Consider the following 26,704-nt stretch of genomic DNA (forward strand, 5'->3'; position numbering starts at 1 on the left):
AGTCCATTGTACATTCACCTGTTGAAGGACATTTGATGTTTTTCCAGTTCTTGGTTATTAAAAATAAAGCAGTTATGAATATTCATGTACAGGTTTTTGTGTGGCCATGAGTTTTCATTTCTCTGGGATAAATGCCCAGGATTGCAATTGCTGGGTCAGATGGTAAATATGTTTAGTTTTATAAGGAACTGTCCCAAACTGTTTGCGTGGTGGCTGCACCATTTTACGTTCCCACCAGCGGTGTATGAGAGCCATTTTCCCCACATCCTTGCCAGCATTTAGTATGACCACTGTGTTTTTATTTTAGCCATTCTAACAGATGTGCTTTTAATTTGCATTTCGTTAATGGCTAATGAGGTTAAATATCTCTTTCTGTGTTTATTTGCCATCAGTATCTTTGATTGAAATGTCAGTTCAATTAATTGAGTTGTTTGTATTTTTACTGTTGAGTTTTGAGAGTTCCTGATATAACTGATACCAGTCCTTTGTTAGACTTGTGATTACAAATATTTTCTCCAAGTCCACAGTTTGTTTTTTCATCCTCCTGTCAGGGACTTTTGTAGAGAAAGAGCTTTACATTTTGATGGGATCTAATTTTACTGTTTTTTTCTTTTGTGGTTCATGCTTTTGGTGTCATGTATAAGAACTCTGTATATAGCCCTAGGTCTGAAGATTTTACTGTTGTGTTTTCTTTTCTTTTTCCCTTTCTTTTCTTTTCTCTTTTCTTTCTTCCTTTCCCCTCCCCATCTCCTCCCCTCTCCCTGCCCCTCCCCCTGCTCCTCCCCTCCCCTCCTCTCCCCTGCCCTCCAACAGGGTCTTGCTCTGCTACCCAGGCTGACTGCAGTGGTGGGATCATAGCTCACTGCAGCCTTGAACTCCTGGGCTCGAGTGATCCTCCTGCCTTAGCCTCCCAAAGTGTTGAGATTACAGGCTCGAGCCACTGTACCTGGCCTTGCTCTTGTGTTTTCTTCTGAAAGTTTCATGGTTTTACATTTATATGCGTGATCCATTTTAAATTAGTTTCTATTGTGAGTCAGTTTTTGTATAAGGTGTGAGGTTTAGGTTGAGGCTTGTTTCTTTGCCTGTGGATATCTTATGGCTCCGGCGCCGCTGAATCCTCCTTCCGTTGCATTGTGCTTTGTGTTCTCTTAGGAGATGGTCAGTCACGTGCGTCTGTAAGAGAAGACACAGGAGAGGCTCAGGAAAACAAAGTTTGTCCTACAGGTAGAGACAGGAGGCACAAACCACCATGCAGGGCCACATGGGGAAGGTGCCACTGTGGGCAGGAGGCAGAAGGCAAGGGAGGGTTTAGGCCACAGCCTTTATTGGGTTTTCAAGGGTGAGGCAAGGCAGGGCAAGGTGAGTAGTTCAGGATTGTCTAAGTTTGAGTGACTTTGGTGGACTGTGGGCCATTGGGATGGTCCCTAGTTGTCTGGCCCCTGGCCCTGGGGCGATGCAGGCGGAGGAAGGTTGCCCCGGTGCACAGTCCGGATGGAGGAGCCGGGCTCTGCATCAGTTATTAGTAGTGTCGTCTCGCAGACGTGCTCCTGGCTGGGCCCCTACTCTGAGAAGTGGCCAGCCCTGGGAGGCGCAGTCTGCCCCCAGCCAGAAAGGTTTTTAAAGATAACAAAGCATCATACTATACAGAAAATTAAAAAATATTGACAATATAAATTGCATTTGCACTTTTGTGAGAAATGAGTTGAGGATACTTGTGTGGGTCTCCTTCCGGATTCCTGAGTTTGTTCTGTTGGTGTGAATCTTCCTCCACTGGCACCACACTCTGCTGACTACGTGCGAAATAGTCTTAGCATCACATAGAGCGATTCCTCCTACTTTATTCTTCATTTTCTTTCTTTTTTTTTTTTGAGACAGAGTCTCACTCTGTTGCCCAGGCTAGCGTGAGTGCCGTGGCGTCAGCCTAGCTCACAGCAACCTCAAACTCCTGGGCTCAAGCGATCCTCCTGCCTCAGCCTCCCGAGTAGCTGGGACTACAGGCATGCGCCATCATGCCCGGCTAATTTTTTCTATGTATATATTTAGCTGTCTATATAATTTCTTTCTATTTTTAGTAGAGACGGGGTCTCGCTCTTGCTCAGGCTGGTCTCGAACTCCTGAGCTCAAACGATCTGCCCACCTCGGCCTCCCAGAGTGCTAGGATTACAGGCGTGAGCCACCGCGCCCGGCCTATTCTTCATTTTCAAAGAAAATATTTTAACTATTCTAAGTCCTTTGCTTTTCCATATACAGCCTAGAATAAGCTTGTCTGTGTCTCAAAATTTCTTATAATTTTGATAGGACTTATAGATCAATTTGTGGAAAATTGACATATTTCCTGTGTTGAGTCTTCTAGTCCCTGGACCTGGCATGTGTTTGTTTCTTTAGTCCATCTTTGGTTTCTTTCATCAGCATTGTGTAATTTTCAGTGTCCAGATGCTGTACATACTGTGATATTGTAGATTTATACCTAAGTATTTCATTTGATTTGGAGTGATTGTAAATGGCATTGTGTTTTAAGTCTTAGTTTCCACGCATGCATTACTATTAGGTCATTAAATATGAAGTGTCCGATATGAATCAAACGTGTAGTTTATTATATCTCAAACAAGAAGCAGTACAGTGAAAGTATGCGCCTAAACTGTCGACACAGTTTTGCTATCTTAACGGTAGCTTGCTTATGCCAGCAGCAAAGAAGCCTGGAGAGCGAGTGGCGGTGAAATCGTGAAAGGTGTTTTCCACAGCTTGTTGAGAATTGAGTATTTTTCCTTGCAAGAAGTGGTCCAAAGCCTGGAAGGAAGTGATAGTTGGTGCAAGGTCTAGTGAATATGGTGAATGACAGAGTTTCCAAGTCCAGCCCAGCCTCTGTAGTTCAAGCAGTGTTGTTTGTGTGACATGTGGTCTTGCAAGAGAATTGTCCTGTCTCGACCAATCATGGCTGCTTAATTGCAAGCATCCTCATTATTTTGTCCAGTTGGTTGCAGTAGACATCAGCTTTTGTAATCAATTGGCCAGGTTTCCTGAAGCTGTAGTGGATAATACCAACGCTGGACCACCTAATAGGATACCAGTAGCTTTTTTTTTAATTAATATTCGGTTTTGGACTGTGTTTTGGTACTTTGTCTTTATTCAACCAAATGCTTGCAATCGTGAAAAAGAATCCATTTTTCATCACACGTAACAATACAGTGTAGAAATAGTTTGCCTTTATGTTGTGACAGCAAAGAAAGGCAAGCTTTGAGAAGATTTCTCTTCTGATGCTGGTTTAATTCATGTGGAACCCATCTATCCAGCTTCTTTACCTTGCCAATTTGTTTCAAATAGTCTAGTATTATTGAAATAGTAATGTCAAACCTTGCTGCTAATTCACACATAGATTGAGATGGATTCGCTTCCACTACAGCTTTCAACTCATTATTACCCACTTTGGTCTCAGGTCACCCCCATGGCTCATTTTCAAGATTAAAAGCACCAGAATGGAACTTCTCAAACCATCGACATACTGTGTGTGCATTAGCCACATCCTTCCCAACCATTTCGCTGCTGTTTTGAGCTGTCTGTGCTGCATTGGTTCCATGATGGAACTCATATTAGAAAATAACACTAGTTTTTGACTTATCCATGGTTTCACAAAAATTACTCTAAAAAAAATTTTTGAAAGGTAATCACAAGCCAAAACGTGCATTTGAAAGAATGAGGATATACCTTCACAATTAAAAAAGAAAAAACAAGTGTCAAAGTGAAATGTCAGAGATAGAACTCTCAAACTTAATACTTAAGGAAATCAGACATTCCATACTTAACAACCTAATAGTATCTAGAAATGTGATTGTTTTTTGTGTGTTGATTTTGTATCCTGCATGGTTGCTGAATTCACCGATTAGTTGTAGGAGGGGTTTTTTGGATTTGTTTTTGTGATTTCTTTGGAATTTTCTTAGACCATCCTGTCATTTGCAAATAAGGTGTGTGGAGGTGGTGGTGGAGGAGGAGGAAGTCCAGGCCCCCAGCAGTCTCCTGGCAGGGAGGGGGCTACCAGGAGAAGGCAGGTGGGGTGCAGGGGCAGAAGTCCAGACTCCCCCTCAGTCTTTCCTGACCCTGGAGGCAGGGAAGGGAAGCTCCCTGGGTGGCTCCTTTTCTTTTAAATCTGGGTATTTATTAATATTAAGGAGACCTCTTGCCCTCCCTCCACTCTCTGCTTAGTTGACTTCATTAGTGTTAGGATAGAAGAGTTGCTACTCCACACGTGATAGACTCACAAGAGCAGACAGTGTAGGTCAGGGGCTCAACGGGGCCAGCCTTTGCATCCTCCTCACTCAGCACCTGGGGCTGGAGGGAGCTTTGCAGCGGTGCTAGGACAGCAGGTGTGGGAGTAGGGAAGGCCCAGCTGCCTGCCGGCCCCTGATCTCCTAGCGGGGCCTGTCGCCACCCTCGAGACCTTCTGGTGTGGACTGTGCATTTGCAGGAAATGCGTGTGATTTGAAATGTTTGGTTTCTGCAGCATGTGGGCCGGGTGGTTTTCTTTCCAAGTACTCGTTGGGTTGGATTCGGTAATAGGGGTCACTGAGAAATCTGTACTTGATCTTGCTCCAGCTTATTCTAACTTTTTACCATGGCTATTCTTATTTAGAATAAGAATATCTTAAGAATTCACCAGTATAAAGTTTTACCTGACCTGGTCTGGTAGAAGATAATTAAGATTTTTCTTAATTAATATTTAATGGCCGTTCTTAAACATATCTTCATGCTGATGTTAAAGTAGTTAATGCCCAGTGGTGTTTGCACATCTCTCCCTGAAGGCCGTGCTGGACGAGTGTCTAGAGGATACTGTTACAGACTGATCCACAGGAATTTCTGGGACAACTCCATCCCTGATCATGTTGTTCCGGAGATGCTGGTAATTCGCTTTGCTCATTGTCGAAGTTAATTTTTTATATAAAGTTTCAGTGAACAGTGTAAGTAACATAATCCTGAGTGTTGTACAATTTTGATTTCAGAAAGTCATTGTCTGACCGTACTCTTCAGTCACGGCACCAGCTTAGCAGTGAGCAAGCCTCAGCTGCTGACTGGGGACTTTCACACAGGAATGCTTCCTGGTGTCCAGGCCGTAATAGGATTGTCCTTAAATGCTGCTCTTTTCTGTTTCCTTTTATAATTAATAATTATACAATCTACTTTTTCTTCTTTCTGTCTCTTCTCTTTCTTCCTCCTTTCTCTTCTTTCTCCCACTTTCTTGCCCTCTTTTCCTTCCTTTCCTTTTTTTCTTCTCTTTCTCTCTCCATCATTGTCTCTTTCTCCTTCTCTTCCTCTTTTGTTCTCTTTCCTGTCTCCTCTCTCTTCTCTCTTTCTTGATCCTATTTTTCTTCTCTTTTTCTCTCCTCCTTTCTCTCTCTCAAGCACTAGTCATGTGAATAGGTTAATTGATTTAGTTATTTTATTATTTCTAAGTTAGTTTTGTTCTTTCCAGCGCTGTCCATTGGGAAGCACAATCTTGAAAGTGAAATTACTAGACATGGGTGAACCAAGAGCTTTGCTGGCAACTGCTCTTTCCCCTCCTCGTCTGAGTGACATTGAGCGCACGATCCTTCTGCTGAAGGAGGTAGGACAGTGCGTTAGTGGTGGAAAAACCTGTTTCATAATGTGGCTGTCTGTAAGGTATTTCCACTGTTGTAAATGATCAGCATGAGCTTGGAAAAGCCTGTGTACTGAGTGGTGATTGATTCCAGGTTCTGTGCGTGCTGGAGCGGGTTTGTCAGTTGTCTTGGTGGAACTCACCACTTCTGCTCTTTCCTCTCCTCCCACCCACCTCTGGAGCTGGGAGACCCTGCTCTTCTTGCCATACCTGACTCTCACTCTGCTCTTGAGACTGCAGCCATGGCCTTGGCACTAGATGCATCTTGGTCTACATACAAATAGTATTTTCTGTGGACAGAAGCTATGGACATTCCGCTTCTGACCCTCAAAGTTGAGGGTGCCTCTGGTGTTTTACCTGGGAATATATGATACCTGCTTGGGTTTCTGTGAAATACACTGTGTCATGTTAAGGAATTTTTTTTTCCATACATAGTTTAGTAGGTTTTTATTGTGAGTGGCCACCGTGATTTGGTTGTTGGGATCCTTCATTTAATACTGTGCATGCCATATTTGTTAAATTGTGAGTTAAGTAGACTTTTGTGGAGGTATCTTTTTTAAAAAATAGTGAAATGTGTTTTAAGTTTCAAGAGCAAATTAAAAACAGTTTTTTTTGGGTAGCATTGCCTTTTCATAAGTTGACTTTGGATGTCTTTTAGAACCTTATTCACCAAAATTTGGTCTTTATTTTTTATTTTGGACTCTCTGCCTTAAGGAAGAAGTATGACTGACTCACTGCTTGCTAATGGCACTCATGTGTTTTCTAAAGGTGGGCGCACTTGCGGTCAGCGGGCAGAGAGAAGAGGAGAACCCCCACGACGGTGAACTGACCTTCTTAGGGAGAGTTTTGGCCCAGCTTCCTGTTAACCAGCACCTTGGTAAACTCATAGTCCTCGGACATGTGTTTGGATGTCTAGATGAGTGTCTTATTATAGGTAAGTGTGAGAACGAACAAATGCTAATGAAGGTTTATATAAGCCACTCTAACAATCTCAAATTCTCTCTGTTTTTTCTGTTGTTAGCGGCAGCTCTTTCTTTGAAGAATTTTTTTGCGATGCCTTTTCGGCAGCATCTTGATGGATATAGGTATTTAACATTCATATTTGAAGTGTCACTTTGTTTCAGTGGCATTGGATGACACTTTTTGTTATCTGTTTTAGAAACAAAGTGAATTTCTCTGGCAATAGTAAGAGTGACTGTATCGCGCTGGTTGAGGCATTTAAAGTAAGTTTTCTGTTGTGTCACCTACGAAAACAGCTACCGCAGGTTGTTAGTCTAACACATTTTCATACCATAAACTGTGAGGTAGAAGGAGAATGTGCTTTCTCTTGTGAAAGTGTTGTTAGGGTTGTTGGTGTCCAACATTAAATAAACAAACTGCTGGAGGAAGTGGGTTATGGTGGGAGTCCAGTTTTAAGAAGTTGATTGAAAAAATTAAATTTGTAAATTTTCGTGGTCACGATGTGTTGGAAGTGGATTTAGCTAATACATTATTTTGAAACTCTGGATCCTTTATTCCAGACATGGCAGGCTTGCAGACAGAGAGGAGAGCTGCGGCATCCAAAGGTTGGTCGCCGATTCCTGGTTTCTTTGTAGATGACTGTGAGTGATGGAGGACTGTCTCGGCCTGATCTCTGCATGTGAACATGGCAGTCCCAGCGCCAGAGGCTGTCCATAGGGTGGCAGCCCGTGATCTCAGTGGCCTGGTCCTTTGGTGTCTGTGACCCCTGGGCAGGGAGGGGGCAGCTCCAGGCCTGGGGTGCTGCTTGCTTCACATCCTCCTGTTGTGTTGACCTTGTTGACCTTTCTGTGGTGTTGGTAGCCTCTCTGGCTGTGTGTGTTCCTGGGGGCTGCAGTCCCCAACCCCTGGCCACAAAGCTCTGCCACGCCACCCATCCCTACCCTCCCAAGGTCTGTGGAAAAATTGTCTTCCATGAAACCGGTCCCTGGTGCCAAAAAGGTTGGGGATGGCTGCCTGTGGGTATTGGGTGGGTATGTTGGTTCAAAATTAAGAACCCAGTAAACTTTGCATTTATTGTTTTCAGCTAAGTTTTACATAATGGCCTTCAAAGAAACTTGACCTGTTAGCCTCTATTTTATTCTTCTTTCGGTCAGCTTTTGTTCTCCTAAACAGCTAGATTCAAATGACTGTAGGTCTCTGTGTTCAGATTTGTCTTGCCTAGATATGTCTCTACCAGTAAGTCTACGAGTTACCCTTTAAAGCTGCCTTTTAGACTCAGCTGCGTTATTTTTCTTGTTGGTATGCAGTCTGTTCCCAAGATAATCAAGGTGTGTGTGATTTTTGAGACAGATGAACTCATAAGAAGAGTTCCTGTGTAATGTTTATGGTTGAGGTTTTCCGTTTATGCCGTCAGTGCAAAATTGTATGGACCTGGACTCGGACTACTATGGTCAACTTGAATACACTGTTTAATAGCTCAGTATTTTAAATTTGTCTTTAAATTTTTAGATGAAACATGTATTACAGTAGCCAAATTAAACTTCAATTTATTACCTTAGTATTGAATATTATGCTTTTATGTATTTAAAGGATGAACTTGACTGGGGACGGTTAAATTACATTCAAATCAAGAGAATTAGAGAGGTAAGTTAAATTTTTTGACTACATGAATGCAAATAAAGTTGAATTATCAAATGTTTATTTAGTACCGACAATACTGGGCAATAATGAATATTCCAAGAAGTACATTTCCTGCCTGCTTCCAGTTTTAGTAGGAGTGCCTGTGGTGTCTTCATCTTTAAATATGATAACCACTTGAGTTTCTAATATTCTTTTTCAAGTTAAGGAATTTTTTTCCCCCATATATAGTTTAATGAGGAATGGATGTGTAATCTCGTTGGATGTCTTCAGTATATATCGAGATAAACATAGGGTCTTTTTATTTTTAGCATATTAATGTAGTCATTCATCACTTAACGATGAGGATACATTCTGAGAAGGGCGTCATTAGGTGATTTGGTTGTTGTGCGAACACCTAGAATGTCCTTATACAAACCCAGGTGGTGCAGCCTCCTGCACACCCGTGCTGGGCGCCTGTGCGGCCGGTCGCTGCGCTGACTCCTGCAGGCAGCGGGAACTCCAGGGTAAGCATTTGTGTATCTAAACATGGAAAAGGTACAATAGAAATGTGATATTAAAAAATGGTACACCCGTGTAGGGCTCGTAGGGTGACTGGAGCTGGCAGGACTGGAAGTGGCTCTGGGTGTCAGTGAGTGGTGGTGAGTGAGCGTGAAGACCCGGGGCATTACCGTACCCCACCATAGACTTCATAACACGTACACTTAGCCTACAGCAACTAGATAAAACGTTTTTCTTTCTTCAATAACAAATTAACCTTAGCTTACTGTAACTTTTTTATGTTACAAACTTTTAAATTGTTTTTAACTTGTTGACTCTTTTGTAATAACACTTAGCTTAAAACACAAACGCATTTATAACCATATAAACATATTTTCTTTCTTTATATTCTTATTTTATAAGTTTTTCTTTATTTAAAAATTTTTAAATTTATTTTTTACTTCTTAAACTTTTTTGTTAAAAAACTAAGACACAAACACATATACTAGCCTAGGCCTACACAGGGTCAGGGTTGTCAAAATCACTGTCTTCTGCCTCCATGTCTTGTCCTGCTGGGAGGTCTTCAGGGGCAGTAACAGGGATGCCCCCCAAGGACCTGCCTGAGGCTGTTTCACAGTTACTTTTTTTTTTTGAGACAAGATCTCACTCTGTTGCCTGGGCTGGAGTGCAGTGGTGTCATCACAGCTCACAGCAACCTCAAATGCCTGGGCTCATGCAATCCTCCTGCCTCAGCCTCCCGAGTAGCTAAGAATACAGGTGAGCACCACCACGCCCTGCTAAGTTTTGTATTTTTTTGTAGAGACAGGATCTCACTGTTGCTCAGGCCGGTGTCAAACTCCTGGCCTCAAGTGATACTCCTGCCTCGGCCTCCCAAAGTGCTGGGATTACAGACATGTGCCACTGCTCCCAGCTGCATTTTTTTTTAATAAATAGAAGGAATGCAGTCTAAAATAATAGTAAAAAGTATAGTATAGTAAACATATAAACCGGTAACACAGTTGTTTATTATCATTAAGTTCAGTCATCCCTCAGTATACTTGGGGGATTGGTTCCAAGACCCCCAAATATATCAAAATGCATGCATGCTCAGGGCCCACATTGGGCCCTGTGGAGCCCATGTATACAAAAATTAGGCCCTCCATCTACTTGGGTTTCACATCCCACAAATTCTGTATTTTTGATCTGAGTTTGATTAGAAAAATTCCATGTGTAAGTGGACGTGTGAAGTTCAAAGGGTCAACTGTACTACGTACTGTGCATATTGCATGTGCTGGAGTTTTATATGACTGGCAGCACCACAAACATGTAAGTAACATGTGCTGTGACTGCTGCAACCTAGGCAATGGGACTTTTTCAGCTCCTTACGATTTTACGGGACCACCAATCTTACGTGGTCTATCATTGACTGAGACGTGTGGTGCATGACTGTATGCATGACTACAGTGTGGGTTTCCTGCTTTTGATTCAAGCTGTGTCCTGGAATAAACTGCTTGATTATAATATTTTCTCTCAAAACATTGCTGGGTTCTGATTACCAATATTTCCTCTAGAATTTTTGCCTCTGTCTTCATAGGCGAGATTGGCCTGTGGTTTGTGTGTGTGTGTGCTCACGTATGCACGGTACGATCAGATTTTGCTACCAGCTTTATGCCACCCTTGGGTGAGCCTCTTTCTGTGCCCAGAAATATTTTTAATTAGCAGTTTAATAACTGGAAATATGTTTCTTACATGTTTGGTAGTACCCATCCATAAAAGTATTTGCAACCAGTGACTTTTGAGGGGTAAATTTTTTTTAAAACAATCTTTTCAATTTCCCTGAAAACTATTGATCCATTCTGGTTGTAACTCTTCTGGCTTCATTCTTGTTGAGTTATATTTCTCATTCAAGTATCCATTTTCTCTAGATCTTTACGTTTATTGGTGTATAGTTCTAAGTATTTCTTATTTAGTTCAGATCTATGTCAAGTGGTAACATCTTTCTCTTTCTGAATATCTGATATTTGTGTACTCTCATTGTTTCTTTTTTTTGAGACAGAGTGTCACTCTGTTGCCTGGGCTAGAGTGCCGTGGCATCAGCCTAGCTCACAGCAACCTCAAACTCTTGGGCTCAAGCGATCCTCCTGCCTCAGCCTCCCAAGTAGCTGGGACTACAAGCATATGCCACCATGCCCGGCTAATTTTTTTTATATATATTTTTAGCTGTCCAGATAATTTCTTTCTATTTTCAGTAGAGACAGGGTCTGGCTCTTGCTCAGGCTGGTCTCGAGCTCTTGAGCTCAAACAATCCACCCGCCTCGGCCTCCCAGAGTGCTAGGATTACAGGCTTGAGCCACCGCGCCCGGCCTCATTGTTTCTTGATTATATTTATGTGTTCAGGGGTCCCCAAGACCACCTTCAGGTTCAGTGATTTGCCAGAAGGACTTACAGAACTCAGAAAATCTGTTGTACTCAGCAAAGGTGAAAGGCACTTAGGGAGAAGCCGGAAGAGACCAGGTGCAGGTTCTAAGTGTCCTCTCCCGTTGGAGTCTTGAGGACAGCGATTAATTCTCCCACACAGCAATGATGTGTGACGACAAGCGTGAAGTATTGCCAACCAGGGAAGCTCACCTGTGGCTTGGTGTCCAGGGTTTTTATTGAGGATCCTGTAGGCCTGGAGTGCCCGTGTAGATGACCTTAGTTATTCAGTCTTGAGCTCCTCCAGGGGTTAAACTGATATCTCAGAAATCACATTCTAGCATAAACTATCTGGTGTGGCACAAGGCCCCAGGTAGGCAAAGATACTCTTACCAGGCAAGGTAATTTCCAAGGGCTTAACAGTTACCTTTCAGGAGCTGGGCCAGGGCCAAACCTGTCTTTGGAATGTGCTAGATCTGGACATCCTAGACCTGCTGAATTAATACTTCACTGCACAGTTTGCAGGATGTTCAGTCTGTTTTACTATAGTTTCAGGCAGCATACTTTTGATTTTATCAGTTTTACTGTGTAGGTTTTTGGGGACAGGAGGGGGACAGAGGATTGTAATTGATTGCTTTTTCTTTTAATTTAATTCTCTTGTGTCTCTTAGTTTACTTTTTTAGTCTTTCTGAAATGAATACTTAATTCATTAACATTTAGAGTCTTTCTAATTAAAAGCATTTAAAGCTATGAATTTTACTGTGAGCAGTTTGGTCCACATCCCACTGATTTTTGACAAATAAGGATCTTGTTCCTGTCTGTAATTCTTTTAATGATGATTTCCTCTTTGACTCAAGGATTTTTTAAGAGAGTTTTTGATAGTTTCTAGGTAGAAATATTTTTAAATCTTTTTGTTTTTAATTTCTGATTGTATTGCATTTTAGAGAAAGTGGCATAACTTTAGCTTGATTTTTAATTAGGTCAGTTACGTCTGGTCCTGGTCTCATGGAAGATTCCGTGATGTAGGCGTGCACAGGCGAGCATCTGAGTGTGCTCCCTTCCTTCCCAGTCCCAGGGGTTCCCCCCTCCTTGAAGATGATGGCTGTTAAGTTCTGTCCTTTTAGTCCATTCTAGTTCTTTCCTCCCCGCTTATGTTCATACTTGTGATTGCACGTCTTTTACCTTTTGCAATTTATTGACATAATTTTGTGGTAACTTAATTTATGATCAGCTCATAATGGTATTTGGAGTTATGTATTTTGATGTGTGTATATTTAAAGTCTGGCAGTTTGTATGAAACAGTCTTTATCACAACTGGATGTTGATTATTTTCCATTTGGAAGGACCATTTGTTGCCCATGGGTCACTTGCCCTGTTTTCAATCACAGAAGCAGTGTCTGTTCCTGGCAGAGGGCGGGGACGTGGTCATCTGCTGTTCTGCCCCCCAGGGGACCACAGCTACGCGTTGGCACTGCATCCAGCAGGGGGTGTGTCAGTGAACTGGCATCATGAATCATACTGTGTTCTTGTATTTTCTGTTAGTATTGTATTGATTGTCTTTTCCATTGCTTACTAATCTTTAATAAGATGGCTCTAACAGCCGTGTTTTGTCCCATAGATGTGTTAATACTTTCTCCATTGTGCACTTACTTGTTAGAGTTTTCACCATTCTGATAACACATGTGCTTTGACATACCAGATTTCGACGTGTTTTCCCAGGTGGCTGAATTGTATGAAGAACTAAAGAATAGAATCTCACAGTTCAACATGTGTGTGGATTCGCGGCGACCTGTCATGGACCAAGAGTACATATATAAGCAGCGATTCATCCTGCAGGTGAGCTGCAGTTGCCTGGATTCTCTTCACTGACTCTTTCTGCTTCCCGGGGCTCGTGGTGAGGACGTGCTTTCTCCTGCTTTCTGGTACCAGCCTGCCGTGAAGATTCTAGATTCACAGTGGTCACGCTGTATTTGGGAACCAAGAACAATTCTTTTCTTTGTTCTCCGTGTCATTAAGTTGATGATCTACCTAGAGAGTGTTTATTTTATTTATTAACCACTTACAGTATATTATTTATTTATTTAATGGATTCAGACCCGTTTCTGATTTCCGGGGGGGAGTGTTTGTATAGAGCACCAGCTGTTATCATTGCTCAGATCCTGTTGTTTTAGCTTTTAAGAAAGTGAAAATGCTCTTAATATTGTTTAGTTTATGTAGCTGTCCCTTTACGCTGAATATATTACTTTAACTCTGGAGGCCGTGGATTCTGATCAGTTAGCTTAGGATGGAAGCTTAGGAGTTTTGAGGAAGGCAATGTGCCCTGGCAGTGGAGGATGCTTCGCTATAGGATTTTGGAGGAGGGCTGGCTGCTGCCTGCAGAACTGGGTGGGAATGTGGGTGCCTTAAACTGGGTGTGCAGCGAATGCGAGAGTTTTTCCAGGTGTAAGATGCCTCAAGGCTGAGTGAGGGTCTTCTGTAGGTATGTGTTTCAAAAAGGGTATATTTTCATTGAAGAAGGGACTCTTTGCAGAGTGCTTTTCAGAAGTGAATGTTGGGTGCCAGCCTGCTGCCCTGGGTCTAAGTTACCCAGCTGGAGTTTTATCTGAACGTCTGGTAGAGTACTGGACCTGCAGACGTGTGCCAGGGAGAAGGTGGAGAGCTGCCCAACCCCCGGGGCTTTGTTCATATCACTGTTGAACTCACTGCTGTTTCCTAAACCTCATTCTGAGGAGTACTCAGGCTATTTTGAAGAAAGACTGTGTAAAAGCGTTGCTGTTACAGTGAAATAACCAGAAATGTGACTTTCTGCTTAGTCAGTGAAAGGTTTAGATGCCCGTCTTTTGCATTTATAGAGTTATATCATGCTGGGACGAGGTTAGGATGTTGGTGAGAATAATTGATAAAATAATGCTGTTATGTCATGAAAATAAGTTTCTTTTCCAGGTTGTGTTGGCAGGTGCTTTTTATCCAAATTACTTCACTTTTGGACAACCTGACGAGGAGATGGCCGTGCGGGAGCTGGCTGGCAAAGACCCGAAGACAACTATCGTGGTAGGTGCCGAGGGTGAGCAGCCCTCCTTGGGGCGGTGGCTGGGCTGTGGGTTTCCACGTGGAGCTTCATTTTAGTGTGGACAGTGCAGAATATTCTGTTTCTTTGATTGTCTCTATTTCTGCAAGTGCCAGTGGATCTTGCCCTGGAATGACAGTTGGGCTTGTTTGGCCTTTTCAGGTGCACCTGCTTGTCCCTCAGTCTGTTGCCTCCTTTTTACAGACCTGGCCTTAGGGGAAAGCCTTGGGGATTCATGTGTTCATGGCTAATGCTGATTTGATTGTGTGCCATTTTGAAGGATTTAAGGCACTTCTCCATAAGTTTAAAAACGTTTTGTTACTTAACAACTTCATTTTACACAAAATAAAACGTTATTGTCAGCAGCTTAGGTCTTAGTTTAAGCCAGTGATTTCCCCAACCTGGGTGCCCAGCAGGACCACCAAGAGAGTGTTTCTTTAATTTACTGATTTATACATTCAGACTTGAGGGCCCATAAGATCTGAGCTAGGAGGTGTGGCCTGGAAATCAGCATTTAAATGCTTTGGCTGAATCTCGTGGCCAGCCCCAGGCGCTGACCACTGGACCAGCGTCTGCAGGCCATGTGACTGGCAGCAGTGAGAGTCACAGCTGGAGTAAAGCCTTTGGGAGCTGAACCGGACTGTTCTGGACCGTCTGGGGGTGGTACTTGCCTGTGTCCACTAAAGGGTATGAGAAGCGCTTGAAGTTAGTGCCTGGAGTATCACAGTGCTCGGGCGTTGCCGGCTTTTATTCCAGTTATTCCGCCACCACTGCCGTCACTGAAGAAATGAGTTCACAAGGAGGGGTCACAGGTGACCGGAGCATTCCAGTCAGAGCTCTTTGATGAGCTCCGAGAGGGCCTGGTGCTCACGCTGGAGACCAGAGTGGCAGCTGAGATGTAGTTTATGCTTGTGGAAGGGATTTAATTTAAAGGGCTGTCTTTGGCTTTGTACAGCTGCCACGGGTCGCTGGCCTGGGACCCGTGTTCTTCTCGGCCCTCAGGGTGGACTAAGCTCCTTGGTTGGCCACCTCTCTCATCCCTCTGTCCCTTCGTGGTGTTCTTCCTTTAGCCGTGCGGGGGGAAGGGTCCTGTGGGCTCTTCCTCAGACATGGAGCTGTGTTCACCCCGGTGACAGGCAGCCCAGTCACCGTGCACCCCAGGGCCAGAAGTTACCTACCCTGTGCATCATAGAAGCTACGTGATAGCTAGCTTTGTTTATCACTTATTTGAGAGGCTGTGTGTTAAGCACTTCTTGTTCTTTGCTGAGCCTCTCGCTAACTGTTTGAATTGGGAATTTATCATTGTCATCCTTATTTCATGATGTGGCAGTTGAGTCTTAAGGCACTTCCGTAACCTGGCTGAGCAGACATGCAGCTTCAGGGAGTGACAAGATTTGAGCTTGGGCCTGAGTCCCAGCCGTGCCTGCACTCGCCTACTGGCATGGGCCCTGAGACAGACAGGCCTGCTCGCTGGGCAGGGGCCCACGCAGGCCGCAGCGGGCACAGGGGTCACCCTGGCACAGGAGGAAGTAGGAAGTGCTGGGACAGCGTGGACGCAGCCCAGCGTGCCACAGCGGTGAGAGTTCCCTCCTGGCTCGGTGGTGAGGAGACACTCCCTCCTCTGCGCAGCCGCACATTGTCCTTTGGAGTTTACATTCCCATTGTGCTTTATGTGGAAATAGTATGTTTTTAAAAAATGTATTTAGTCAGCTTATTATAAGATAAAATAAATCTTAATTTTGCTGTATTAGACTACTAGACTGTTTTAATGGGGTAAAAATTAGCCTTTATTTAACATTTATTATCAAAACTTAGTTATAATTTAAAAGTCATTAAGCCATTAAAGACACTGATCTATAGAGTCTATATGTTATGGTTAAAGATTGTAAACTATATTTTTGCAAACTACAACAATGTGCAGCCGCTTTGAGCCTATGAATGTCACAACTGCCTTGCTGGCTCCGTGTCACCAGCTCTGATTGGTGCTGTGTTATGTTTGACAGCTGAAGCACATTCCTCCCTACGGGTTTCTCTACCACAAACAGCTACAGTCTCTCTTCAGACCGTGTGGGCAAGTCAGATCCATTGTATTTGATGGTGCAAAGTAAGTAGTATATTTTTGTAATCAGCTGCAATTATGAAAGAGGCATAAAGTTTTAAATGTTTACAGATTCCAGTTCTCAAAACTAGGTGCATGTGTAAATAGGTCTTCACATAGGCTGCTGCAGGGAGCTCTTAAAATGTAGCCTTGGTTTATCTTATTGTTAGTAGCAATTATCGTTTCTTTCAACTAAGTGATTCCTAAAGGAACTGAGCTGTGTGGGCAGTGGCCCAGGTGGTCAGGGTGGGGCGGGGCTTGATTCTCTGGAAGTGCTCTTCGTCGCTTCAACGCACCTGTCCCCAGGATTTTCTTGGTGAGTCACTCGTAATCGTTATGTTGTAGGCCAGGAGGATGCCCCCAAATAGTGTATCTGCATATAATTATTGAAAACATGTGTGTTCTAAATATGTTTGGAAGACAAACACTGTAAAAACTCAATTACATTTGGCCCTGTTTTAATTTCAGGTAAGGAACAAATGGTATGTTTTGGAGTGTCACTGTAAATTTTTATTTTCAACAAGAAATGTTTATGCACAAAAAAGACTATTTATAGTTTTAAAATTGATTTTTAATTTTTAAAGGTAGAAATTGTTTCCCAGTGTTACAGAAACGTTTTATAAATTTTTATTTTACTTGACAAAGCTTTGTCAATCTAGTAAATAAGAACATTTTCACTTTATCTTTGATTAATGTCCAGTTAACACAAGCTGAACATATCAAATTCATTTTCAGCTTGGATTAATTCTCTCCAATATTTTAAGTTCCATTTCTATGATTAATATATTGATTTTCTTTGTAGGCCTGTAGATCCCTCGTGAGGCAGATTCATGACCCTAACAAGAAAAACCTTTCCAAATACTTACAACCACTCTTACAGATTTAATGAATTAAATTTGTAGTGTCTGAAGTTTTCTTAAATATTCTAATATAAATTATAAGCAGTCATATTCTTAGTCATGTATAAAAATCACATTTAAAACTAGAATCACAGCTAAACAATTCTTGAATATTGAAAGCCCACTTACCCTGGTCGAGTTTCCGGTTGTGCATGGACGTTCCTTTGTCTGATTGCGTGGTCAGAAGTTGTCATGCCAATTTTTTTTTGGAAGTAATAGTATTCTTTCTGGTTATACCAGTACCTGTTCTTGGGATTCAAGTATTTAAAGGCAAAGAAAGATTTAAGAGTAATTCAAAGAACAAGAGCTGTATTCTGCTTTGGATACAGCAGGGCCTGCGTTATGCAGACCCTGTGTGAGGTGCAAAGGGCTTTTGGGCCCATGGGCACAGGCGGGACCTGGGCCCCCTGTTTTCTCCCATAAGGGGTGGAGAGTAAAATTGGTTCCACAGACATTTGCCTGTTGTGAAGGGTCAAAAGAGAGACCCAGAAGGCCAGAAGACGTTCTCTCTGAGGCCCCGTGTGGGCGCAGTAGTGTCCATACAGGACTCCTGGGGTGGACATGGGGTGCTAGCCTTGGCGGTGGAGGGGCAGGTGGTGCAGGGTCCGGCTGGTGCTGCAGCAAGAGGAGGGTGTGAGCTGGTCTGGACCTGGAAAGTGTGGGACCGTGCAGGGCACGGCCACAGTGTCGGGGCAGGAGCTGCTTTGTGTCAGGTGGAGCCTGTTTTGCGGGGGGCCAGTCTCTGTCTCTTGGGTGGTCTTCTGTGGCAGACTGACGAGTGCGAGCAGAAATAGATGGGTACTTGGAGGCCCCAAGCGTTCGGATCTGAACTGGGTTTCCTGGAACTTAATCAGGGGTTAGTGGAAGTAGACCAAGACAAGAGACGAGGAGGCCAGGCCTGGAGTCTTTCTAGCAGGCACAGCAGAGGCAGCGAGAGTGGGAACCAGCCTGGAAGTATTTGAAATGGAAGGGAGGCAGCGGGCGGGAAGGACCATCTCTTGTGTCTGGCTGATGATTGCGTGCGGAGGACAAAGGAGAGAGGAGCCCAGGAGGGCTGGGTCTTGCAGCCTGGACACTGAGGAGCACGGGGCTGTAAGGGGCATATGCTGAGGTCTGGAGTTTAAAAGAAATTACTCCTAAGGAGACACGTAGGAGCCCTCTAAAGAAAGGGCCTAAGACGGAAGTGTGTGTCAGGCAGCGGGTGGAAGGCATGCCTGCCCGTACTAGTGAGGGGGAGCCATCTGCAATGGAGGGCTGCAGGGGCGTGGCGGGCAGGGGGGCCGCTCAGGACACACCCCGCCTGATGCTCTTGGGCTTGTCATCCTTCCACATCACGCAGGAGGACGTGTTTCCTCGAGAGAGCTCATTTCCAAGTGGTTTTGTAATAGCGCAAGGGGTCACGCGTCTGTGTGGCTGTGGCTGATGTCTTGACCAGGGGCGTTAGGGCACCTGCTCACAGACAAGGTAAACTCGAGGGTCTCCTTGTGCCGCAGACGTCCTGCAGGCACCCTGCCCGTGCCTGCTGCACAGCCCTGCGGACGGGGCTGGAACCAGATCCTGACATCGGTGGGGAGGGGGCAGTCATCACCGTTACTTAGTAGTAGATTAAATGGGGGAGCACAGGGTCACTGAGCTGTACGTTTGTGTGGCTTTCCGTGTTTGTGTTTTGTTTTATAATAGTAAAAAAGGAAACCTGTCATTCTAATTATGAAAATTACAACTTCTTAGCTGAAAATTTCATGTGACGTTAGTGTTCTGTGTTATGCTGTACAAGGGTTATATTTGGTTTTGGTTTAATGCATGCCATTGTAACTTTTATTTCTCTTAGTGAATAATTTTCCCTTAAAGAAATCAATAAGTACTTGTTATTTAGTAATTATAGATTGAAGAGTTGCTGGCATTTTTGAGGAGAGATGTGACAGTGAGAATTTCTGTCTGATCTTAAGGGACATGAATATGCAGTTCTTTTTTATCAGATGCCTGATAAGTTTATCTTTTAATTTACATTCGTGGAACAGAGCCTTTGTGGAGTTTTCGCGTAATCCAACGGAGAGATTTAAAACCCTTCCTGCAGTGTATATGGCAATTAAGATGTCTCAGCTGAAAGTCTCCCTGGAGCTCAGTGTCCACTCTGCAGAGGAGATTGAAGGGAAGGTGCACGGAGGGAGCGTGTCCACGCTCAGGAGCACGAGGTACTTGCAGAAGGGAGGGGGCTCTTTGCACCTGCTTTCGTGTTTTCAGATATTAGTTTAAAATGACTGTTGATCTAACTTTGCTTTAGCTCACATTAAAAGCTTTGTAGCCAGGTGGAGCTGCCTTGGAGTCCTGTTTTCATCATGTCCTCACCGTGTATACTTGAGCACATTGCTTAACCTCTCTGAACCTCAGGGTTTTTTTTACCTGCTTAATAGATATGATACCAGGTTGTTGAAAGGATTGAGTGAAATCATTAATGTAATTTTTAGTGTAAATAGTAGGTATGAAATCTAATGTTAATTTCCTTTCTTCCTCCTTACAGTTACGCATTTCCTTTTGAGAATTCTCTTATTAAGCAAAGTGGAGTGTTCTTTGTTTGCAGCAGAGCAGACAGTGGGACGAATGGAGCTGCAGTTGGGAGCACCTGGTTGCTTGGCAGAGTGCACTGCCCTTTGGCCTGGTGGTGCTTCCCCCTCCACCCAGTTGGCTGGGGTGGGGCTGGCACCACCTGCACGGGGCTGGGTGGCTCAGGAGTTAGCGGCACCTGCCACTGAGCTCATGGCTCTTTTTTCTTGGACCATATTAAACCACCCTTTGGTATTTGTGGCAGATTGCTTTGTCTTTTTGGCCATATCTTCACAGTCACATGTGTAAGAAGTCTCATTCATCATTTCTTATTTGTAGTCTTTTTAATGCCAAGAGGAACTTGACAGGAATCTGAAGAATTGGTGAAAGAAGGGAAGTAGGTTCCATCTGGTTTCACCCAGCATACGATGTTTGGCTTCTGGGTGTTTGGGAGTGTGGTGGGTTTAGTCCTCCACGTAGAGAAGCCCTGTTCTGCTTTGTTAAAACCGGACCTGATTTACATTTGCACCTGAAGGCTGGGGACCTTTGCTTGAGCCACTCATTGATAAATGGCTCTGAAGATTGGGAAGAGTTGGGTCAGGATCTCTCTTACAATTCTTTCCCTTCATTTTGGAATGAAAGTATTAGGAAAGGAAAATTTATTTTTATCAAATCTGTCTTTTATATCCCAGGACTTTAGCATTTACTATCTTATTGCTTTAAGAGATGAATTATATTTCTTGGGTTTTTTAGACAGTCATGTGTGTGTTTTCTAACATAGCACTGAGCCAGTTAGACTTCTAAAAGTCAAAACCATTCACTTCTGAAATCATAAGCTAGGAAACATTGCAGGTCCTAGATTTAGAATTTATACCCTTGAAAGTGAATGTGGATATTCTTTAAGAGTCTTGGCTTTTAGGATGTATTCCTGGAGGGTAGTATATAACTATTGGGGTACATACCCCTTCCAGGACAGTTCAGGAAGCCACCAGAAATTCATGTTTGAAATGAAATCAAGTTTGTCATCTCTGGCTTTAGATATTTTTTTAAAATACTATTTACTTGTATAAATATTAGAATAGTTCAAGTGAAAACTTCACATTTGTAAACATATTTTCTTTGTAACACTTGATTTTTACTGACTTTTAAAAAAAAATCATACAGGGTGAATGTGGACTTCCAGAAGCAGACAGTGGACCCCATGCAAGTCTCATTTAACACGTCAGACAGGTCCCGGACGGTCACAGATCTGCTTCTGACGATTGATGTCACAGAGGTAGGAATGGTGTGATGGAGCTTTTCCTCCTTCTTAATCTAAAATTGTCACGTTGTATACGTGAAATGAGTTCATGCACACACACACAACCCGTGCACCTTACTACTCTAGTAATTGGGGGTGAGTTTGAGTTACTGTACTTGTTAAATTGAAATGTGGCTAACTAAAACAGAAAATGAAAAAATATTCATTTTAGAATCAACATTAATTTTTAAAATGTCAGATATATTTACAATGCTAAAATAATCGGATTTAGCAAGATACATATTAAAAATACTAATTAAAATGATATATGCCTGTGTAATTCAGTTTATATTGACAGAACTAGCATCAGTACCATTATTATTTGAGTATGGTTTTTACTTTAAAATAAGATTTCAGTTAAAATACTTGTATGCTTTCTGGCGAATCTGTAGCTGCACATTGGGAAATTTCTTGTAGAGTCTGGATTCCAGACAGATTGGAAATCTCTGTGACTGTGGCCAGCCCTCCAGGTCCTGGGGCAGCAGTGGGCAGAAGCTGCTCAGCCGTGCCCTTCTGGACGGCACGTCCTCTCTCCCGTTCCTCCCACTTGGCACCGCTCGTCTGGCGGGCTGTGCCGGCCCCGCCACCCCGCCCCAGAGGGCACCTGCAGCCCTGTGGTAATGGCTTTCCTCTTGGGGCTCAGCCCAGATAAAGTGAGTCTGTCTTCTCTGACCTTTCAGAAGCTTTCGCACTCGTGTATGCTAATGAGTCTTGCACTTCTAAGCAAATGATGTGTGACACACATTTCCCCCCTTGTGTTGACCAGGGAGCCCCTCTTTTTTTTCTCACAAGCACCTATTTAAAAACCTGTAGAGGCTGGGCGCGGTGGCTCACACCTGTAATCCTAGCACTCTGGGAGGGCGAGGCGGGTGGATCCTTTGAGCTCAGGGGTTTGAGACCAGCCTGAGCAAGAGCGAGACCCCGTCTCTACTAAAAATAGAAAGAAATGATCTGGACAACTAAAAATATATACAGAAAAAATTAACCGGGCATGGTGGCGCATGCCTGTAGTCCCAGCTACTCGGGAGGCTAAGACAGGAGGGTCGCTTGAGCGCAGGAGTTTGAGGTTGCTGTGAGCTAGGCTGACACCACGGCACTCTAGCCTGGGCAACAGAGTGAGACTCTGTCTCAATAAATAAATAAAAAATTCATACATACATACCCACCTACCCACCCACCTACCTACCCACCCACCTACCTACCTACCCACCCACCTACCTACCTACCTGTAGAGTCCGTGTGTTCAAGGAGCACAGCTTGTGAAATGCTGTGCAGTTCAGGGTGCCAGCCCGTGGTTCAAGCTTACGGTCCTCTTCCAGAATCCTTTCTAGGTTTCATCTCTGCTCCTCTTCCTCTTCCTTTTCAGGTGGTTGAAGTGGGACACTTTTGGGGATATAGGATTGATGAAAAAAATGCAGAGATTCTGAAAAATCTTACTGCTGAAATAAACCAGCTGAAGTTGGTCCCCTTGCCCACTCACCCACATCCAGACTTGGTCTGCCTGGCACCTTTTGCTGATTTTGACAAGGAAAGCTACTTTAGAGCTCAAATTCTTTACGTGTCTGGAAATTCTGCTGAGGTATGTTTTTCTGTAACAAATCATTCAAAGAGAAATGAGACAAACTTATAGCAGTTTACAGAACATCTTTTGTAATTATCGGTGGAAATTAAATTTAAAGTAATTACAATTAGAAAAGTAGTCTCAGTTATTTCCCTCATTAATATGTGGATTTAAGCTCAGGTCACTCTAAGAATTCCATAATTACAGGATTAGAGGGGACCATTGCATTGCTAGTGCTCAAGCAGGATTTTGTTTTTAACTCTGTATTAAAGTGTATGCCTGCGTTATTTTCCAGGTGTTCTTTGTAGATTATGGTAATAGGTCTCATGTAGATCTGGATCTTTTAATGGAGATTCCCTGTCAATTTCTTGAACTTCCCTTTCAGGTAAGGTAGAGAAGATTCCATGGAATGAATGTTGAACACTAGATCTGATTCTGGAGGTCGTATTCCCTCCCCACTCCAGCTTCAAACTTTGCCAAAAAAAATTTGTTTTAATTCAGTAGTATTTTCTAATACTGTTTCTAAGGTTTCTGGTTATGTTGAAACCAGACAGAATCTAGTTGGGCTGGAGACATATTCACATACACCCTTTCTGTCAGTGTGAAAACAATCTAAAAATTATTCTAAACTCTTTTGTTGTTAAAAAATTAAAATCAAGTTTCTTTAACTAGGAAATCCTCACTACCCAAAAATTACTTTTTGTAACATTTTTATGTGAACACTGATAGACACATGAACAAAGCCACTTTTCAGTGGCGTTTGGGATGAGTGTTTTGCTTATTTATAAAACTGTTTCAGCCATGCCCTTCTGTCCTGTAGGCTTTGGAATTTAAGATTTGCAAAATGAGACCATCGGCAAAATCTCTTGTGTGTGGTGAGCACTGGAGTGGCTCGGCCAGCCGGCGGTTTGCCTCCCTAGTGAGCGGCTGCGCTCTCCTGGTGAAGGTCTTCTCTGTCGTGCACAGTGTCCTGCACGTGGACGTGTACCGGTACTCCACAGTCCAGGACGCCATCAACATAAGGGACGTCCTCATCGAGGAGGGCCATGCCGAGCTCATGGAGGAGTCCTATGAGTCGAAAGTATGTGCTTTTGTTCTCGGTCCTGGGGGTGTGGGGGGGATGGGGGGCTTTTATTCCTCTGTGAGCTTTTGGGGAGTGAATAGACAGAGTTTCTCTTCGTCATTTGGTGTACTGTACTTGTATAAAGACCTGTGGTGCCATTTTGAATGTCTTCTAGATTTCTCCGAGACTGAATTATGGTGGCTGGATATTTATTGTTTTTGTTTATTCATCTTTTTCTTTCTTAGAATGAAAACTAGATTTGAAAATCTTCTCTATTTGGGGAGTTTTAAAAGTGAATTATAAGATTTATCTCCCTAATGGAAGTAGTTAATATTTCTTTCAAATATTTCAAGCATTTTAAAATTTATTTCAACTATTTCAGAATCAATTTTAAAGTAATTTTTCTTGGTCTGAAGGTTTTAGAGAGGCAACTCTTTTTTCCTTTTATTTTTAGTTGATACATAAGAATTGTACATATTTATGGGATACAGAGTGACATTTTGATATGTGTATACAATTTGTAATGATCAAATCAGGGTAATTAGCAAATCCATCACCTCAAACATTTATCATTTTGTGTTGTAGATGTTCAAAATTCTCACTTTTAGCTTTTTGAAAATATTCATTAAATTCTAGTTAGCCATATTCACCCTTACATATATAAGGTGCTGTAACTTATTTCTCTTCTCCCTTTCCGCATCCTTCCAGCCTTTAGTACCCACAACTTTACTTACATAAATTCAAATTTTTTTAGTTCCCATATGAGTGAGAACATGCAGTGTTTATCTTTCTGTGCCTGTCGTTTTCCCTATGGTGTCTTCCAGGCTCATCCGTGATGCCAAGAATGGCAGAATTTCCTTTTTTATGGCTGAATAGTATTCCTTTGTGTATATATCACATTTTCTTTATCCAGTCATCTGTTGATGGACATTTAGGTTGATTTCATATCCCAGCTATTGTAAATAGTGCAGATATCCCTTTGATATTCTGATTTCCTTTCCTTTGGATAAATACCCAGTATTGGGATGTCTGGATCATACGGTAGTCCTATTTTTAGTTTTTATAGAAATCTTCACATTACTTGACATAAAGGCTGTACTGATATTCCCACAGAGTATAAGAGTTTCCTTTCCTCAGCATCCTTATTTTTAGTCTTTTTGATTAGCCATTCTAACTGGGGTGAGATATTTCATTGTGGTTTTTTTATTTCTTTTCTTATTTGTGATGGTAATTCATTGTGGTTTTGATTTGCATTTCTCTGATAATTAGTGATGTTGAGCATTTTTTCATACATTGGCCATTTGTATATCTTCTTTTGAGAAATGTCTGTTCAGATCATTTGCTCACTTTTTAATTGTATTATTTGCTTTTTTTTTTTTTTTTTTTGCTGTTGGAGCTCCGTTTATGTTTTGGATATTAGTCTTTTGTTGGATTAATGGTTTGAAAGTATTTTCTTCCATTTTACAGGTTGTCTGTTCACTCTGTTGATTGTTTCCTTTTTTGTGAATATTTTTAGCTTAGCATAGTCCCATCTATCTGTTTTTGTTGCCTATGCTTTTGAAGTCTTAGCCATTAAAATTTTTGCCCAGACCAATATCCTGAAGCATTTCCCCTGTGTTTTCTTCCAGTAGTTTTATAGTTTAAGGTCTTACATTTATGTCTTTAATCCATTTTGTGTTGATTTCTGTTTATGGTGAGAGATAGGGGTTTAGTTTTATTTTTATGCATGTGGTTATCCACTTTTCCCAATACCATTTATTGAAGAGACTGCCCTTTCCTCAATGTATGTTCTTGGTACCTTTGTTGAAAATTAGTTGACTATAAATAGGTGGGTGGATTTTTGTGTTCTCTATTCTGTTCCATCGGTGTATGTGTCTGTTTTTATGCCAATGCCATTCTGTTTTGGTTACTATGGCTTTGTAGTAAATCTTGAAATCCAGTAGTGTGTTGCTTCCTACTTTGTTCTTTTTGCATAGGATTGCTTTGGTTATTTGGGGTCTTTTGTGTTTCCATATGAGTTTTAGGGATTTTACTTCTATTTCCATGAATAATGTCATTGGTGTTTTGATTGGAGTAGCATTGAATCTGTAGATTACTTTGGGTAGTGTGGTCATTTTAACAATATAAATTCTTCCAATCCATGGACATACGGGATGTCTTTTCATTTGTTTGTGTTCTCTTCAGTTTTTTCATTAGTATTTTTTAGTTTTCCTTGTAGAGATCTTTCACATGCTTAGTTATTATTATTCTTACGTTTTTTTAATGGCCATTTTAAATGAGATTTCTTTCTTAGCTAGTTTGTTATTGGTATATGGAAACAATAGTGATTTTTGTATGTTAATTTGTATATCCACTCACTTTCATTTATTTAAATTCATTTATTTCTTCTAGGAGTTTTTTGGTGGAGTCTTTAGGATTTTCTATATATAAGATTATGCTGTCTGCAAAGAGCGACAGTGTGACTTCTTCTTTTCCAATTTGGATACCTTTTATTTCTTTGTCTTGCCTGATTGCTCTGGTGAGGACCAGTACTGTGTTGAATAGGAGTGGTGAGAGTGTACGTCTTTCCTTGTTCCAGTTCTTACCCATTCAGTATGATGTTGGCTGTGGGTGTGTCATATATGGCATTTATTATGTTGAGGTATGTTCCTTCTATGCCTAGGTGATTTCTTGTCTCAGCTTTTGTGGGATATGAAATCTCACAGTAGTTTGTTGAGAGTTTCTATTACACAGGTATGTTGAATTTTATTAAATGCTTTTTCTGCATCTGTTGAGATGATCAGTGGCCACTTTTGGAGCTGGTATTGAAGGTCTTTATTCATCTGTGTAATTTCTGCTGGAGATCAGGAGAGGGCAGACAAACTAGCAAAATGCTGGCCGGGACTCATTCAGTTCTGTAGTTCACATGTGAAAACACTTCAGGGAATTATGTTAGTATTCCCAGTGTAAGACCAAAATTTTGTGTATAAAAAAGTTTTTTAAAATGTTTCTTTCTTCTAAGTTCTCTGATGGCTGAAATGTAGTAAAGGCTGTCATATTTATTTTGTTTGAATTTT

At 42.2% G+C, this 26,704-nt stretch overlaps 1 protein-coding gene across 1 annotated transcript in view; it reads left to right on the forward strand.

Annotated features, from left to right (window-relative positions):
* Window positions 1-26,704, forward strand: part of TDRD9 (tudor domain containing 9) — a 105,459-nt gene that overhangs the window by 55,593 nt on the left and 23,162 nt on the right. Inside the window, exons 14-28 of the mRNA XM_069490541.1 lie at window positions 4,794-4,891; window positions 5,462-5,593; window positions 6,395-6,560; window positions 6,648-6,711; window positions 6,786-6,849; window positions 7,147-7,191; window positions 8,177-8,230; window positions 12,839-12,955; window positions 14,063-14,170; window positions 16,190-16,290; window positions 19,202-19,375; window positions 20,889-21,000; window positions 22,391-22,603; window positions 22,881-22,970; window positions 23,406-23,666. Of these exons, the coding sequence (XP_069346642.1) occupies window positions 4,794-4,891; window positions 5,462-5,593; window positions 6,395-6,560; window positions 6,648-6,711; window positions 6,786-6,849; window positions 7,147-7,191; window positions 8,177-8,230; window positions 12,839-12,955; window positions 14,063-14,170; window positions 16,190-16,290; window positions 19,202-19,375; window positions 20,889-21,000; window positions 22,391-22,603; window positions 22,881-22,970; window positions 23,406-23,666 (1,799 nt within the window). The remainder of the gene's footprint in view (window positions 1-4,793; window positions 4,892-5,461; window positions 5,594-6,394; window positions 6,561-6,647; window positions 6,712-6,785; window positions 6,850-7,146; window positions 7,192-8,176; window positions 8,231-12,838; window positions 12,956-14,062; window positions 14,171-16,189; window positions 16,291-19,201; window positions 19,376-20,888; window positions 21,001-22,390; window positions 22,604-22,880; window positions 22,971-23,405; window positions 23,667-26,704) is intronic.

This window comes from Eulemur rufifrons, chromosome 2, assembly GCF_041146395.1.
Source record: "Eulemur rufifrons isolate Redbay chromosome 2, OSU_ERuf_1, whole genome shotgun sequence".
NCBI classification, from domain to species: domain Eukaryota; kingdom Metazoa; phylum Chordata; class Mammalia; order Primates; family Lemuridae; genus Eulemur; species Eulemur rufifrons.